Below are 18047 nucleotides of genomic sequence, written 5' to 3'. Positions count from 1 at the left end.
GTTATACTTAAACAAAGGTTGAAGAATAAACTTTTCAATGAGAAGTCAGATCACTGTCCTTTTTGGTTTTAATTAAAGATTCTTTTCAAGAATTTATTGAATTGCAAAAAGTCTCTGACATTCCAGTCAAATACAAATCACGTCTTATCTAAACAATGCATATCGTACAAAACCGTTAATCAAGAATTCATCGACTGACATAACTTCGTCATCACGTACAAGTCATCCCATTGCGACCACCATCAATCCAGCGTAGGTTTGTGGTTTAATTAAACGCTCCAAATATTCTCCATCGTCGGCTAAATTACCAAATTGGTCACATAGCAATGATGCTGAGGAAGAATTTCCGTACCACGCGGATACCAACTTCGTATCCATAACATCGGTTTCGTGCTTTTTTGACCTATGCTCTGAATTATCGCCCTTCCTCTACCATCAAACAGCTCCGGTTAACATGATTGCTGGCACCGCAAATTGGCAGTTCCCTGGCGGAATCCACACCTACCATTTGGATGTCCACATGTCTTATGATATCTGTAAACATACATAATTACATGCTCATCTACACCCAGCATCATCGTGTTTCAGTGTGATTTTGCTAGAAACCAAACCCATGGAGATACTGTATAAATTGCGGCTGCTCCAGTATTCCCAAGCACATATGAACGTCGTTAGTAGCAGCTTTCGGATTGGCTTTCATTCACACTCGCTTCCACTTCAGAGCAGAAATGAATGTGCTGTTTGACTTCCATCTGCACTGTGTTCTGCTTGCTACTTGCAGGAAATAGGGAAGAGGAATGCTAGTTCCTGCAGCACAAATCTTTCTTGTCGTGCTTGGGATGGTCCGTAGACCATGTTGGTGGAATGTTCTTAGGAAGGTAGCCTATTCCGAAGGTTTTCGTTAAGATGTTTTCGTTGCAGAGAGAAAGAGCGAAGAATTATATCAAGAGTCTTTTGAGAAACTGACCAGTTGGCTAGGTTGATAAATCTAGACGATTTATTTTCGTTTAATGTTTTCCAAGCAGAGTTTTACGGGTTGAACCATTGTTGAATTTGTGCTCATAGCCTCATTTATAACTATAGGCTAGTCGGCGGATTGCTGATTGCATATTTGTTATTTATTATGAACTTCAAAATAAAGTTTATGTTGATCCCTGCCAGACCCTCATCAAATTCCTACCAATAAGACAATATACTTTTCCTGTCAGCAAACTAACTTTTCCCTGACGTCCAATCCTTTTCTTTTGTCGGATAAATTAGTTGAAAATATTCAAAAGGACACTCAGGGCAGTATCCCATGAGTTTCGTGAACGGATTGGTGTTGTAAACGCCGACAAGCGTAGAGGACACTTTGATGATTATAAATTCTAATCAGAATGTTGTTAGCATGCTTGCACGTTGACGGGATCGATAGCTCGGAAAATGTCATTCGCACAGTATCAACGATGATGATGAAGGGACGATAAACCACAAGAGGCCTCTTATGGGCGCTTCCCGGCACATACAGTGCAGTGTTTTGTTGCCACATGCATACATATTTGCAGCGATATGCGACACGCTAACCAACACCGGGTGGCCCCATTTCACCGAAACCCCATTTATTAACATGACATTAGCATCGAACAACATCATGTGCTGGTGGTTAGCACTGAGGATGCTCCACTGCGCTTGGCTATCCCAAGTCCGCCATAACACGGGGACACGTAAATGCATGCACGAGCACCGCAAAGTGTCGGTGGAGCGCGTTATCAGCTCATCAAATTCCATTCTCAGTTAATTTATGAACCAATTCAAAACCAACTTCATTGTTATTTTGTAGCCTTCGGTATGCGTTCCTCCAACCGGGCGGTCGATAAAGTGATGTGTAGACAGAGTGGATTAGATGATCATTGTCCTGCTTTTGCTATCTAATATGAATCAAACATGCAATCCACCACACCTTTCGCAATCGGACAATAAGTATGTATGCAAAATAAATGCATTCCATCGATATATTCAGTCAGTATGTGAGTGTATAAGATGGAATACAAAATGCTAATGCATGTTTATTTGCATGTCAACAGGTCGTTGCTTCTTGACAACACGCTGTGCCGGACATTTTGTGTGGGATTTGAAGCAAAAACATGACCAACAAAGTGAGACAGCCTCGAAATAAAACAGTGGAAGAATCAACGTTTGAAACACGAAACCAATTATGGACAAATATTTAAAACTTCATGGCATCTTAGTGTCAATGGGAATTTATTGCTTTGCCATTTATTTAATATGCTCTCGGTTGATGGGTAAAAAATGACGCGAATTTTGCGATACGAAATATTCACGTAATAATCATGTTATATATCTGAACTGAGTGTTTCACAAAATTAAGGATACATTTTAAGCTTTAGAGTTTCAACAGCTAAATAAAACAAACATAGAGCAATGTTTTTTTTGCGGATTATCAACTCTCATTAAGCCTTTCAATGTCTTCAAACGTTCATCTGGATTAACGTGACACATAAAAGACTTTAATTGCTCACCATCATCCCCGCTGAGTGCTCATAATCCAGCCGAAAGCTATTAACCGGCTTTCCAGGAAACAGAACTCCACCCTACCAAATAAATAAAAATCAAACAACACCTAACATATTCAACAAAAAATGCAGAGAGTACACATAAAAGCAAGGATCATCCACATAAAAAGCCGCCCGTTAGCAATCGTTTGACTCGCGAAGCCTCATCATTAACGCCATCAGGAAAAAAGGTGCCAAATGTGCTGGTTAACTGTGAACGAAGCACTTCAATCGGTTTTAACATTTTCAATTCAACACCAAAATCTGCTTACTCTCCCATTATGTGCGTGAACCATTACCCCGTACATGACATTTGCATTATCCTTTTTGTAGTGCCCGTTGCGGGAGCGGCTGTTAGTTGATTCTGACACAAGGAATACGTTGGGGGACCATCGTCCACATTTTCACATCTTTTGTGCTCCTTTTCAACAGGACTGTGGAGAGAATTCAATCACACGAGTTTCGTATGTGCCTGGTGCCATTTTTCTCACTTACATTTACTGCCACAGGCATTATAAAACGTAGTTGGCGTTCTGTGACTCCTTTCACACGATAACTATCTGTGGAACGGGCTCATGACACCATGACTGACACATGGGTGAATCTAGTCAAACGTGCATATCATCCCACACTACCACAGGACGTAGTAAAAATGGTACAAACATTTCAAGCGAGCAACGTTGCCACTGATTGCATGTGGCAAGCGCTTGCATTTTGGGGAAATATTTTGATGCAGCTTCATCTACATCCGTCTTTTTCAGTGCTGCAGTATGATTTTGGTGACGGGTCTTGCTTTTACTTACACCGTACATACCACATCCCACACGAGCAGCAGAAGCACTCTAATGCAGTTTGAGCAATATTTTCTGTTGTTCGTAAATATTCCCTCAGTGCATTGCCTGGAACGACCTCCTAGTGCAACATTTTATTTATTTTATGCACCCACACCTCCATCACCATTCATGCCATACAATACGTGTGCATTCGCTGAGTGCTACCGTGCATCTCTGCACACAATGCAGCTTCAGCAGCTGAAGAATTTTGGGATTCTAAACGAAGATTCACCGCCGTGGGACATCTCACCTTCCGGCCCCTAGCTATCTGAATCAAGCGAATCCCATCCGTCCCGTCCGAATCTCACATCAATTTCCCTTTCATCTGCTCGCTTTTGCTCATCTTCAAGTGCAAACACTCGTAAATCCGTTGTGTAAACATGCATCCAGATGTAGACGGACATGTGCCTCCGCGAGGCAGCCACTCGAGAGGTAACACACCGAGAGCACACATCCTCAGAGTGTGTGAAGAAGCGTAAATTCGAGCGAAATGTGTCATGAATATTAACAGCTGGCGAAAGATGTACGACGATGTGAACTAGCGTTTCCGTTGCGATTTTTTGTTGGCTACAACAGATACATTTGGCTATTGCGATTCTATGCATGCATCCTCCCAAATGGTTATCTGTGTTTACTGAAATTCAAAAAGGAATGTCGTCTTGAAGAGGATTTTGTTACTGTCATTCCATAACATTAGAATGCTGATGGATACAAATTGAACGAAATAGTAATTAAATGACCTTTCATGCAGGGTGCTGGTGAAGAACTCGAGTAGTTCATTGAACGACATGCTCTATCACTCTTACGGTTGACATGGTTTTTAGTTCAATTTATAGGGATTCTGTTCTACCAAACCATCCATGCGTGACGATGCAATCTGTGACATAGGACCAAGCTTAAACCTATAATTTTTCATCTACCGGTACCATAAGTGAGTCAAACTTGAAATATACACTATGCCTAAGTCTCGACATGGTAGTATAGTGTATATACTGTTAAAGCTAAAGGATATGTCGTTTAAGAGTATGTCGGACACATTCTGCTGCTATTGCATGGCGATTGACAAGGAGTTGTGAATATCCTATCTATGGAAACGTATATCAGCATTTAAGCTCCATCGTCAGTCGATATTTGCATACTTGTGGCATTGTAGTCCCCATGTAGGTTATTTAAGGTTGTGAATTAGCTATTGCTTCGAAAATCAATCTTATTTTATGTCTATGTATAAGAAGGCTAAGTTTTACATGGACCATTATTTTGAGGACAATTATAACTGATAATAATGTTATTAAGTTATTTCTGCTAATTAAATCATCATCATACCTTCCCATTGCCGGTAGATCAAAGCATAACCAATTCCGATTGCCTTTCTTCACAATTAATTGACTTCAATCGTTCTCCCTCACTCTTTCTCTTTTAGTGATCTGCAGGGCAATAACATCAGTGTCATCTACGAGTCGGACTTCCAAGGATTGGCGAAGCTGCGAATACTGTAAGTAAAGTTTTGCTATGCCTTTGCCCTTGCGTCTCCCCCATTTTAGGGTAGTCTTACAATTGAATTCACTTCCTAGCACACTATTAACACAGTCATCGAAGTAAAAAGATGTCGTCTAAGGTGCAGACACGATAAAACAACGAGGACGTTGGTTGCTAGCTTCCTTCAGCGCACAGTGAACGTCTCGCAGTAATTAAATAAAATCCTAAATTCCCCTCCATAAAACTGTGCGAACTATCACAGCAACACGGCCCCGGTATGCATCGCTCCCCCCTTCCCTTGGGTGTCACTCTTCAGACTGCCTTATTGACCCGAACTCCGGACGTCGTATGGGAATGGCGAGAGAACGACTCTTTTTAAACTAATTACACCACAACCGTGAACATGCACAGCGACAAGTGAAAACCACCGATAGAATGGTCTTCACCGCTTCGGTTGCAACTTCCGCTGGTCGGATGGTTTTAATAGTGTTACGCGAAGTGCTTTCCAAAATTACCCCTGCCCTGAAGCTGTCTGACGTTTACGATCAACGATAGGTATCCGGTGGAAGCGGGACGGAAATGAAGTTACCCCGTGTGTAGTTAAACTTGCCCGACGGAATGTTGCCACCCATATTGGTTCGAGATTTCCTCCTGTACCAACGTTTACTGGTAGTGTTGAACGACGCAATGAACAGTGTTAGAATCGGCAGCATATTGGACTAGTTGACTTGTGACTTTAACAACGAAAAAGCATAATGATGTAACTACGAAATTAACATCAAAATATCATCAACATCGTTTTGTGAGAGCTTCCAATACATCCGGGAATGAAATATGCATTCATTCCGATCGCAACGATAGTGTTGAGATCATTAGCAGCGTTTGCTAATCAATAGACACCATGCAGCACAACATGGCGCTCTGGCTACGGATGAATCCATAAAAACGCAAATGACCCTGCGGTCCAGACGTGCCGAAGTGACACTGTTTAGTGTCGCCATAAAAATGTATTTTTTCACCAGACGCAGCCCCAAAGGTTCGAATGATTTACTCTCATGAGCTCCACACACATACAGTTCATCGAAGCTTCGACTCATCGGCAAAACCAGCTCATTATTCAAATGTGCAACCCTCGAGAGGACAAAGATTTACGGATTCGAGTCATTTCTGCGCCTTTCCCCATCATCCATCCGTTGCCCATTTATTTATCATTTTAATCGATTCCTAATCATTTTCCCTAACTTTCATCGATTTAATCTGCGTAGATGGTGGTGATGTATTTTACTGGTCCACTGCACAGCGGGCATGTCGAGGTGTTTTACCCCAAGAGAGAACCAGTTGGACATCGGCAAAATCATTTCAACGTTGAAACAACTGTCCCACTTTCACTGGGCATAGGGAATTTGATCGGTTGGGCATTGTGTTAGCTGATCATTAATTTACATAAGTTTGTTTCTCATCGCCCTGGTGCTTCATTGCTTCCCAAATGGACACACAAAGCAGATGAAATAGATCTCTCTCACTCGTATCTGCCTCCCACTGTGAGGCTCATAAGTTTTAAGTAATTACTCTGATCACCAAAAATACCTCTCCTTGGACTTAGGACGTACCGCAAACGTATTTTACCCTGTTTTGGAATTGTCCTCGGATCATCTTTACCTTTCATGGAGTAAATGATGAAATATTAATCCACCCCAAAACACCCCGGTAACACTAAAACTGGACACCAGATGGGATAGCACGAGACGCTGTATGGAGTTATCGGAAAGGAAACGTGCTTCTTTTATTTTACCGAATTTGGAATAATTTTATGACCGTCCGACCTCAACCCATTAGTGAGGTGTAGAGTTACATCGATGGCGAAGCTGTTATTTAGTCACCGGAAATGGTGGTACGCTACCTTTCACGCTGACATTTAATAAGGCAAATAAGAAGAAATGGTATTCAAATTGACACGGTCGCTTAAAAGATAACTTGTTTCCGGTGACGTTCGTATCACACGTTCAATCGTCGCGCCATACTTATTGCATGGCAGGCAGGGAATGGATTCGATTTCAATTAATTTATAATTCAAATACAATATCGCTACCAAGTGCTTCCATGAAGCCGTACGACGGTGGTTATGGAGGTATTTTTGGAACCGAATGACGTTTTTAATTAGTCGTCACTTTCGCCATTCCGTTTTTTACGGTGTACGACAAAGGGGTTTCTTTGCTGTTAAATAAACCAACATTTCTGCATCCTGATCGAGTTTTAATTAAGGGTATGAAATGATTTCGTATGGTGTTGAAATTGCAATTATGACAACTCTGATCGAGCTTGTAATTCGCTCGTATTAATTTAAGTATAAAATCCCTAAACTTCCAGAGATCTATATGTATTCTCTTACAACACTTTGTTTTCAATCACATATCCACCAGTCACCAAAAACATATGCTAATGCTACAATCAAATTAATATTAATAAGTAAGCGGATTCTTTTAAGTTTCCCGCGTGCTATAACTCACTCCGTCGGCGAGGCGGATGTTGCTTACGTTCAAACAACTTTATTTGCCTTCTGGATCGAAGAATGTTTCCATTTTACAGATGTCAGTAGCATTAATCAATATTCATTAAACATTTTGAATATAATCTCAGCAATGGCGTGATTTAACGAAATGGTTGTTATTTTGCGTCAAATCTCTAATTCAATGTGTTATAAATTTACAGGCAACTGACAGACAACCACATCTACACCATCGAGAAGGATGCCTTGCACGATCTGATCTCGCTGGAGAGATTGTAAGTTATGATTTTATTTCTACCTAGCCTTGTTATCTATTCCAACCCGTCCTCTCTTCGATCGCCCGCATTCTTTCTCTAATACAACCCTACTTGCACCTACACAAACCAACCATCTGGTCCATCAGTCGCTAAATCCGGCCTGACAGGCACCGCCACAGCTCTTTGCTCCACCGACACTCCAAATACCAACCGACGGATTCGATTCATATTAACCGACACAAGACCTGTCAAATCACCTGTCCGCCGTGTTGAATATTACCTGTCGCAGTCAATCAGTCAACTTTATGCGTAGGTTTTCACAATTCGGTGGTTTTGTGCAAATTCTATCCTGTGTCAATGGAAATATTATGACAGAGGTTGTTATTCGTTTGATACATATCACATAATGTTGTTTGCTTGCGGCTGCAACGTTGTCTCCAATTAGAAACACATGGTTTCTTCCTATTCCAATATTACACTCAGCTGCAACACCATCAAATCGTTGTAGTTTTTGTGAGTTTTTACTCTTGTCTGGTTTGATCTGAACACCAGAGTTGCAGACGGTTTAGTATTAATTTATGCTCACTTTGCTGTTGTTAGGTAGGCTTTATTTACAACTATTTTACGTCGAAAGGTGCCAAGGGCATAATAAAATAACTTGAATTATTAGATCCACCCCGCGTGGTAACGGCCAATTTGCAATATTTTTTATTCGATATAGCGTGGTTCCTATCGTTGTTGTGATGGTCTTTATCGATGAATCCGAAAATAGACAATCGATTCATGAGACAGGTATCATTGGAGCTTAAAATTTATGACATTTGATAAGCAATGACGATAATTGGTTGTGTTTGTGCCATGATATTTCTACAAAATACAAATTAATTAAGATAGTATACCTCACACTTCACAACCTACAAAACAATTTTTAGAAAGAATCGAATTAATTTCAAAAACAGTACAGAAAAGAAAATCTCCAAATAAAACTATAATAAGTTTAAAATAAAAATAACAAAATCAAAAGAAGTTTAATCAATTTTATGATACATTATAACGATTATTTTTTTATTACGATACATATGATATAGACGACCTATGATTGTAGTAAATATTTTGATTCGCCGCTGGTGGTCACCTGACAACAACCCACGACTCTCTTGTTGACCACACAAATAAAAGAAAATCAATGTGGAAGAAATGAAACTCACAATCGCTTGCCCCAATGCGATTGGAAATCGATTTCCGTTAATTATCTGAAACCTCGTTTTTATCGTTCATCTTACGATCATCTTGACGTAATTGATCACGCCTTCCTTGCGTTCCGAAGCTACAAAGAAACATCAATATCGCTTAGCAAAGCAAATTCATATTCGCCTCCATCACTTTGCTTCCGGCGAGGGCAAGCTGACGCCCGAAAAGGGTACGGGACAGGGAACTGGCGTCAGCAATAATCAACAGTGGGTGGACTCCTTTTACTGTGACATATCTTTAATTAAGTTTCGACGACACAGCGACTGGTTTAACGACCATCACTACACAAGCTACGCTCACTCGCTTGTTTCAATCGTTTCTCTTTCGTCCTTCTTGTCACGAGATTTGCTTACTTTTGTCTTATTTTCATCACTCTTATAATTATTATGATTTTATGTTCCGTTTCTTTCCTTTTTTCAGGCGACTTAATAGCAATCGCTTAAAATCTATACCAGATAATTTTTTATCCAGTGCCGTTAATTTATTACGATTGTAAGTAGTAGTTTGTAGTGATTTATTTCCGTTCGATGTATGTTTTTGTTTTCCTTTCTTGTTTGTGTGTTTTGTGTTAATCTGTTAAGCAAATGTATAGTCATTTGTTTCCTTTTGTTCAGCAAGTCAAAGTCATTAGACCGAAAGCTGCTTAGACATTTTCAAAGCAGATCGATTCTAATTAGCGACAATATTTGGCTTTCCCCTTGTTGTTTTATGTTTTGTTTTTTTTTTTGGCAAATTAATTTGATTTTAGTATTTTTTTATATTTTGTTAATGGACAAACGCTTTTCAGTCTTTCGTATGCATGCAATACAAATTAGTTTTTGGCTTTTATGTTTTTGAAGCATCTTTTGTTTTGCATATTTGGCTCCCACTCTATGTTGAACAGTCTCAGAGGTTTAAGTTTGCATGATTAACGACACCAAAACCGAAGACTTTTTTTTATTGATAATTGTCATTTGTTAACATTTATCTTACGTTTGCACACTTTTGTGATATCTTTTCTAATTTATGTTAATGGATCTAATCGACGATTGATAGCATGATTGATGTTGCTCAATGTGTCGTTTTGCCGTTCTATATGATGCGAACAGTAACATTCAATCGGAACAAAACACAACACATGCATCCAAAATATATAAAGCCTAGAATAGCATTTAGTGTCTCTCAAATTCAGCTCGTATCTCACTTACGATTACGCCACAGTAGCTGAATGACAACAGCCACTAAATCATGAATTCACGCAAACATTCACATTTACAGGGATCTGTCACACAATGCACTCACTGCCGTACCGAAACGTGCGTTCAAGGGAGCACCGGCGCTGCGCAGTCTTCAGCTGGACAACAATCAAATCACCTGCCTGGATGAAGGTGCCGTGAAAGGACTAACAGAGCTGGAGATAATGTAAGTACAAAGCCAGTTCACCAGTGGCTGTTCAAATGAAATTACTTCCTTGCACAACAACACCAATGCGGTGGTTCCTTTCTTTTACCTTTCGTTTTCATTTCATTTCATTGCGGGCCTGCAGGACCTTAAATAATAATAACATCACCACGCTTCCGCGCGACATGTTTGCCGGAATGCCACGCCTGCGAGCGCTGCGCCTTTCGGAGAACCCGTTTGCGTGCGATTGTCATCTTTCCTGGTTGGCACGGTATCTGAAGAATGCATCACGTCTGGCACCGTACACTCGGTGCCATTCGCCCGGTCAGCTCAAGGGCCAGAATGTGGCGGATCTGCACGAGCAGGACTTCAAATGTTCCGGTAAGTGTGCGGACGGCCAACGCGAACGGTCAGTCCTAATCCAGGTGTGCTGAACGACGCAGGCGACGATGGAGTTCAGTTCAGACTGGAGTGCCACATAATTGTTGTTTGTTCTGAGCCGTGAGTGTACCATGGGATGGACTTATATGGCTGTCTAGTGTATACTTCAACATGGAAAACACGCAATGTGTTTGGTTTTTTCCCCTTCGTCAATACGGTACAAAGTAGGGCTTGTCTCGGATGTTCCCTATAGTGAGGTTCATCCAGGCTGGGACATTGTTTGGGAGCGGCCTTAGACACAATAGCTAGAACCATAGGCACCCAACGATGACAGTACAGTAACTACTATGTCCCTTGGAACACTGCATTGCTCCAATTATGTTCATCCAATCAACCTCAAACTAATTTGTCGTCCGATTGGTCGACCGATATTGGAGAGTGGTGACACAGTGGTCCACAATTCTTCTGTAATAAAATTAATCGCAAGGAGTTTGTTTACTTTGAGGCGTTTATGACAAAAAAACAACGAATGTGATTTACAGTTTTATCATAGAATTTAGAATAAATTAATACTATTTTCATTTAATTTTTCACAATTTTGTCATACGACACGTTCCATAGCATATTTATAAAATGCAAAAAGTCCTCCAAGCCTCTGAAAATTAACTCACGTCTGTATTAAAGCTTCCAGCGAATAATTACATTTTTTATTATGCAGCACACGCAAATTGCGTTGCGGTTTCTTCGTGTTCATTATTATTATTACGGACCCACACTGCAACGAGCTTTTACGTTCAAACACGTCGTCCGACACTTGGCATGGCGAAACCATATCAAACGTGATACGACACTAATTTATTTTCCCCAGCATTCTAATGAAGTTGCCAACAACGACATCATGGTGGAAAATGTTTTTTTCCTCACTTTTTCCACACACACACACACTGATGCAAATTGCATTCAAAAATAATCTCTGCCGTGTACCACGTGGTGGATAAAAACGTCAGCTTTCGGATGATGGAAACAATACAAAATGGAAATAAAAGTCCTGCAGTAGATTTAAACCAATCAAATCCACCACGGTTCAACCACGAGAGCTATCAGCTTTTGTGGACGCATCATTTGAAATGGTACGCATTCAAAAGCAGGTCAAATTGAGGATTTGGTTGAACCGCATCTCAACGTTATACGTGTGCCGCACGATTGAGTGATTCAGGAAAGGCAAATTTTACTGAAAATGGGTCTATTAAACGTTGCACCTGCACTACGACCGCTGCATTTCCGCGTGTAGTTCCTCTTACTTCAGGGGAATAAACTCATAAACCTCATACTCATCACCTGTACCTGCCATCCACATCATCACACAGCCCAAATGGTTTGGGTCGGTGGGTAAGGACCGCGAAAACCAGAAGCAATCTGGACACTGGGCACAACATCACTGCCTGCATAGAACGTAACAACATACCCCGAGGACCACACTGTGTTCACACTTTCGCGGACCCATTTTGCACAACTACCAAGCACTTCCTCCGTACGTGACACTCATGAATATGTAAATGTTAATTTATGCCACCTCCGTGTGTGTGTGCTCAGCTCTGGAAAGGGCAACGGATAACGCATTCTCGTTTGGGGGGTTTTGGTTTGCGATTTTCACACTTCACGCAGTGCAGTGTTACAGAGATGAAAAGCACGTCATGGGCTAGAATTGGCCCACACACACACATTCACGACTTTGGATCAATGAAATCAAATTAGTGGAAAAATAATCGTCCAACCGAACCGGCCCAAACCGAACTTTTCCGACGCAGTCTGCCGACGTGTCTAGACGCGAGGCAATCGATTACAACTCGTGCATTATTGTGTGTCCTTTTTTTCAACTGTCAGTACCATTAAAATAATGCACGACCTAATTCAATACGAAGTAGATGCTCGTTGAGAAAGCATTAGAGGTTTGATAATAGTCACATATCACTCCATAAAACTCGATTAGACCACATGGCGACGGGGACATAATTGGTCATTATTATCCTTTTTACGCAATTGCTTACTTCACACTGCAAAATACGTATTCACGCTCTAGTGAGCCAATACTAACTTCTAGGCGAGTGTAAAAAAGCTATTACATCGTGTTGAATGAAATCAAACATACACGTTGGAGTATGAGTGTTTATTTATGGAAATTTTGCACAATTTACAATGGAAAGGAGCACATCAGCAATATGTTGTGTTGTTAACATTTGAGTACCTTCATGAATTGCTACAATGAATCGAAGCGTGTTTAAATCGAGGTTTAATTGCAACAACCCCAAACTTCATGAGGTGGAACAAACAGCGCACTTTAAAATGTTATTAAATCAGAGTGAGAGCTTTAAAAGTTAATCCATTACGCAAAATTAAATCAAATCACGCCCAAGCAGCCAAGTTTTAGCTCTAACGCTGTTTATTATTTATCAATACGCAGGCCTCACCGAGAACGCCCCGATGGAGTGTGGCGGTCGAAGCCTCTGTCCCCATCCGTGCCGCTGTGCCGACGGAATTGTCGACTGTCGGGAGAAAAGTCTTAACACCGTACCGTCCACGCTACCGGAGGACACAACTGAGCTGTAAGTGTTTCTTTTTTTATGTTACTGTCGCCATCTCCCGGGACGCTTTGGGCATTATAATATGTAATCTAAATATTTTTACAGCCGGCTCGAGCAGAACTACATCACCGAAATTCCACCGAAAGCGTTCGCTAACCACCGGCGCCTTAAGCGGATAGACTTGTCAAATAACAATATTTCGCGAGTCGCCTACGATGCCTTCAGCGGGCTGAAGTCCTTAACGTCGCTGTAAGTATGCGACGACGCGGAATCCGGAAACGGTGTCCCACTTCCTAGAGCACAACCCCAAAAATCTGAGCAACACGAGTAGGACGTTAAATTCTTATCATAAGTAAACAGAGTCGCCGTTTCCATCCTCTTTACTATGTCTATAAAAAGCTCTCAGCCGTGGAATCAACCGCTCCGAACACTATCTCGAGCTCATTCGCTCCCCCTCCTGACTAACGTCTTCTTTTGCATGCATTGGTGACCATTTGCAGCGTTCTGTATGGTAATAAAATTAAGGATTTACCGGCGAGCGTTTTCAAAGGATTAACCTCACTCCAGCTGCTACTGCTGAACGCCAACGAAATCAGTTGCGTGCGAAGAGACGCTTTCAAGGTCCCGCACAATATCCTGCTTGTGTGTGATAATCGTTGAAGTTACTGTGCTTATAATAAGGAGCAGCTACTGGATTACGAAACGTTCAACCTTATGGCAATTGAAAGTGAAAGTGTCTGGCGCAAATATTCAAACTTAAAGGAGTCTAAGAAATGCTTGCATTATAATCATTGCATTATGGCGCTACATATTTGAGTGGACACTTCATGGTGTGATTTAATTTTCCGTTTGCTTATTCAATCATAGATAGGTTCGCTGCATTTTAATAACTTTTCAATCTACCCGACAAGGCATGTGAAGAGCGAGTAGCTTTCTATCGCCATCAATCTATCTAGTTTTTCGAGTACCAAGCTGCAATAATTTTAATCAAATTCCACTTCACTTACGAAGGTTTTAGGCATTCCTTGGAAATGTAGGTAGAGAGCGAGGATAGACAGTAAGAAGCTGCCACAGGAACGAAACCATTTTACCACCCATTTCGCACGATTGTCTCTCGCCAATTTCGTACTAATTAATGCTCATTAGTTTGAACTTGTTCGGTTTGCACAAGTTGCCGTTCTGCGGAAGCAAACGCACGTGCGAAGTCATGCAAAGCCATTTGGCAATGGTTTTGGAAAATCAATTTGCACTGGAAGCACTATAAGTGGGCAATAATTTAATTAGAAGATGATTCGTGTGAGAAGAAACGTTTGGAAGTATGTTCGGAGAGCTTTTAAAATAACGCCGCGTGTCTGACCCGCGTTCCGGCGATGATGGCCATTATAATAGTGGTAGATTGAGCTATTTATTTAGCTCAAGTTTAGAGAGGATAGGGAACAACGTTATCGATGCTCTGGTGCTTTTAAATTGAAAAGAAAATTAGATTATTGAATTCATTTGAATAGCTTTTAAATGCTCTTTGATTCAATCAACGCCAAGTAATGGAATGGTCCTACTGCTAAACAGATTCATCGAAAAAGCTTTTATCTTATCACCATTCAACCAAATTGATGAATGCATTGGAATTGATTAGAATCAAATACATTTGAACAAGTGTTCTAAAAGTGTAACGGTTTTAATACGATTTAAAATTATTTCCGACAATTTTGAAATTTAAAAACCTCTTCTTAGCGAAGACCTCAACCATGTATTGGAAATTTCTCTTGAAACACTTGAACAAGCAAAACGCTTCATATTTTGGTTGTTTCCGACATTATTCTAAATGCAATGTGGAACGAAATAGATTGTTAAATGATTTTCAGTTATTCTATTACTACTTTAGACCTTATTGAATAGATTTACTAATCAAAAATTGTATTTGTTTTCTATGGTTATGCGCCGCGTTTTGCTCTTGTCGACAAACTGTCGGAAAGTATGGTGACTCTATCTAACTCTTTCTTTTGTAGCTTTTCGCTCTCTTTCTTTCTACACGATTTGACAGATCACAACACAAAGTTTGTTTTGATCAGAGTGACCAGAAATACCGATTTATCTGTATTCCTACCGATTTTTTATATGCCTACCGATTCACAGATGACCGCCTTAAAACTACCGATTTTCCATTTATCCTACCGAAAATCACAGATATTTGATTTTTCAGTCGTTTAAGCTCAATCTGTGGCGCTTGGGATACTGTTTCAAGGATTGCTAACCTCATTTGTTACTTACTCAAGCCCCACAGATTAAGCCTAAACGACTGGAAAATTGAATATCCATAGAAAAAAAAAGAAAGCTCCACAGCTTCATTGGTTTGATCAATAGATGGCGTATTAAAACTGATTTTTATATTGCTATACTTTTCTTGCAATGTGTTTCGACAAGTTTCATCTTATCATGACCTATATAGCCTTCTATCTTTCCGAGCAAAAATCTATATGAATGGTCGTGTGATCAGATACGTGGGTATCAACACCAACGACCATTACTCAAATCTCACTTGCTTCAGTGCTGGTGGTTTCCGTTGGAGTTTAGTATTTAAACAATCGTATCGCCGTTCTAGTTCTAGCGATGCATAACTTCAATGCGAAACCATACAACTTCTTCTTCTTCTTCTTTGGCTCAACAACCGATGTCGGTCAATGCCTGCCTGTGCCCACTTGTGGGCTTGGCTTTCAGTGACAAATTGATTCCCCCCCATAGCAGGATAGTCAGTCCTACGTATGGCGGCGCGGTCTATTTGGGGATTGAACCCATGCCGGGCATGTTGTTAAGTCGTACGAGTTGACGACTGTACTACGAGACCGGCTAAATTTTAACGGATAAAAATAAAAAGTGCCAGGCAAACAAACGTGCATCAGTGCGATATCCAAGTGCCACAAATTCACTAAACGGCCACTAAACGGCTTCTAAACGACTCAAGTTCTCTACCGAAACGGAATATAGAAAGACTTCGTTTAGCAGACGGCAAACGACTGATGCATTCTAAAAATAGCGATAACGCTGGTGGCGCTCTCTGTTGGTGGAATACCCCAACCAGTTAAGCTTCATCGCTTCGAGGAGAGCTTTCTCATTTCCTCTGTACTGTTGTATGGTTTCGCATTGAAGTTATGCATCGCTAGAACTAGCACGGCGATACGATTGTTTAAATACTAAACTCCAACAGAAACCACCAGCACTGAAAAGCAAGTGAGATTTGAGTAATGGTCGTTGGTGTTGATACCCACGTATCTGATCACACGACCATTCATATATATTTTTGCTCAGAAAGTTAGAAGGCTATATATGTCATGATAAATTGAAACTTGTCGAAACACATTGCAAGAAAAGGATAGCAATATAATGATGAGTTGTAATACGCCATCTATTGTTCAAACCAATGAAGCTGTGGAGTTTTCATTTTTTTTTCTATGGATATTCAATTTTCCAGTCGTTTAAGCTTAATCTGTGGCGCTTGGGATCGTTCTTTGCATGCCGAGGAGATTTCTCTCATCGAAAATGCTGTCAGTCGCTGTCAATGCATGCTGTCAGATATTTTCTCAGGTGCTTTCTCGGTGTATTTGGAAACGCTCACAGACAAAGAGAATGTAATTTTCTGGCGAGGGGTAAGTATACTTCTATAGAAACACACGGTGGGGGTCCGGCCCAAGATCGGATCCGAAGTCCGTTGTTTTGGGCTAAAAATTAAAAATGGCGGATGGGGCGCTACCACGGAAAGAATGCGCTCTATTGCATGTCTTTAAAATGCACGAGGCGCTCTCACTGAAAAGAACGCTCGCTCGCGCTGTTTCATTGTATTTTCCTCATATCCCTTCCTTTTCATTTCTTTCGGCTTGCGCTGCGCTGAATTGGTACCCCACTTGAGTCCATCGAGTTGCGCTGCGCTGGACTGAAACCCCCTCCCGCTCGTTTCTTTCTTAGCGCGCTGTGCGCTTCCCTTCATACGGACTTGGTGTACTCGAATCAAAAGAAAAACTTTAACACATTAGAGCGTTTCTACATACACCGAGAATGCAGCTGAGAGATGGCTGTGAGAGAATTGACAACCGGTTTCTCACGCTGGTGTGTGTAGAAGCTCTGAAAAGCGCCGAGATGAGATTTTTAAAATGATGTTGAAAAAAAAAAAACCATTTTAATCGCTAAAATAAAGTCAAAAAAGTTTCTTTTACTTTTTAATAATATATCTACGATTATTAGACGGCAAAAATGCAAACTATAATTGATCGATCGTTATAAACTGCCAATTCAATCTTTTCTCAGCTCCATCGTTCTTTGCATGCCGAGGAGAATTCTCTCACCGAAAATGCTGTCAGTCGCTGTCAAAGCATGCTGTCAGTTATTTTCTCAGCTGCATTCTCGGTGTATGTAGAAACGCTCTTAAACTTGGTTTATAAATATTTTATCACTTTTATTGCAAATAAAAGCACATTTCAATTCATAGCTTCACACAATCTTGCTTCAAACCACGTACATTATTTATAAAAGACGCACAGTTTTTCATTCTCTTTACTAGTAGGGAAAAAGAAATTAATCCGTAAAATAATTGATAAAATTTAAATGGTTGCGTTATCAACAGTGCTCCTGCTGAAATCTGCCAATATAATCTGGCCACACTGGCCCGCAGGGCAAAAGCTCGCTCGAAAGGTCAATAACCGTCGCAAAACGTCAAAAACGACCGTCGCCAGCGCCTCGAAATCGTTGCGAGTTTCGCTCGCTGGCGACGTCGGTTTTGACGTTTTGCGACGGTTTTGCGACGGTGGCCGCCAAAAAGCTCGCCTTGCCCTGTGGGCAAA

The 18047-nt window shown here is 40.8% G+C and overlaps 1 protein-coding gene across 1 annotated transcript in view; it reads left to right on the top strand.

The window, feature by feature from the left end:
- Positions 1-13849, top strand: part of LOC120952793 (protein slit-like) — an 87157-nt gene extending 73308 nt beyond the window's left edge. The window contains exons 3-9 of the mRNA XM_049607257.1: positions 4806-4877; positions 7571-7642; positions 9296-9367; positions 10133-10276; positions 10401-10636; positions 13098-13239; positions 13324-13849. Coding sequence (XP_049463214.1) covers positions 4806-4877; positions 7571-7642; positions 9296-9367; positions 10133-10276; positions 10401-10636; positions 13098-13239; positions 13324-13471 — 886 coding nt within the window. The 3' untranslated portion in view covers positions 13472-13849. The remainder of the gene's footprint in view (positions 1-4805; positions 4878-7570; positions 7643-9295; positions 9368-10132; positions 10277-10400; positions 10637-13097; positions 13240-13323) is intronic.
- The last annotated feature ends 4198 nt before the right edge of the window (positions 13850-18047 follow it).

This window comes from Anopheles coluzzii, chromosome 2, assembly GCF_943734685.1.
Source record: "Anopheles coluzzii chromosome 2, AcolN3, whole genome shotgun sequence".
Lineage (NCBI taxonomy): Eukaryota > Metazoa > Arthropoda > Insecta > Diptera > Culicidae > Anopheles > Anopheles coluzzii.
This window is presented reverse-complemented; position numbering and strand designations above follow the sequence as displayed.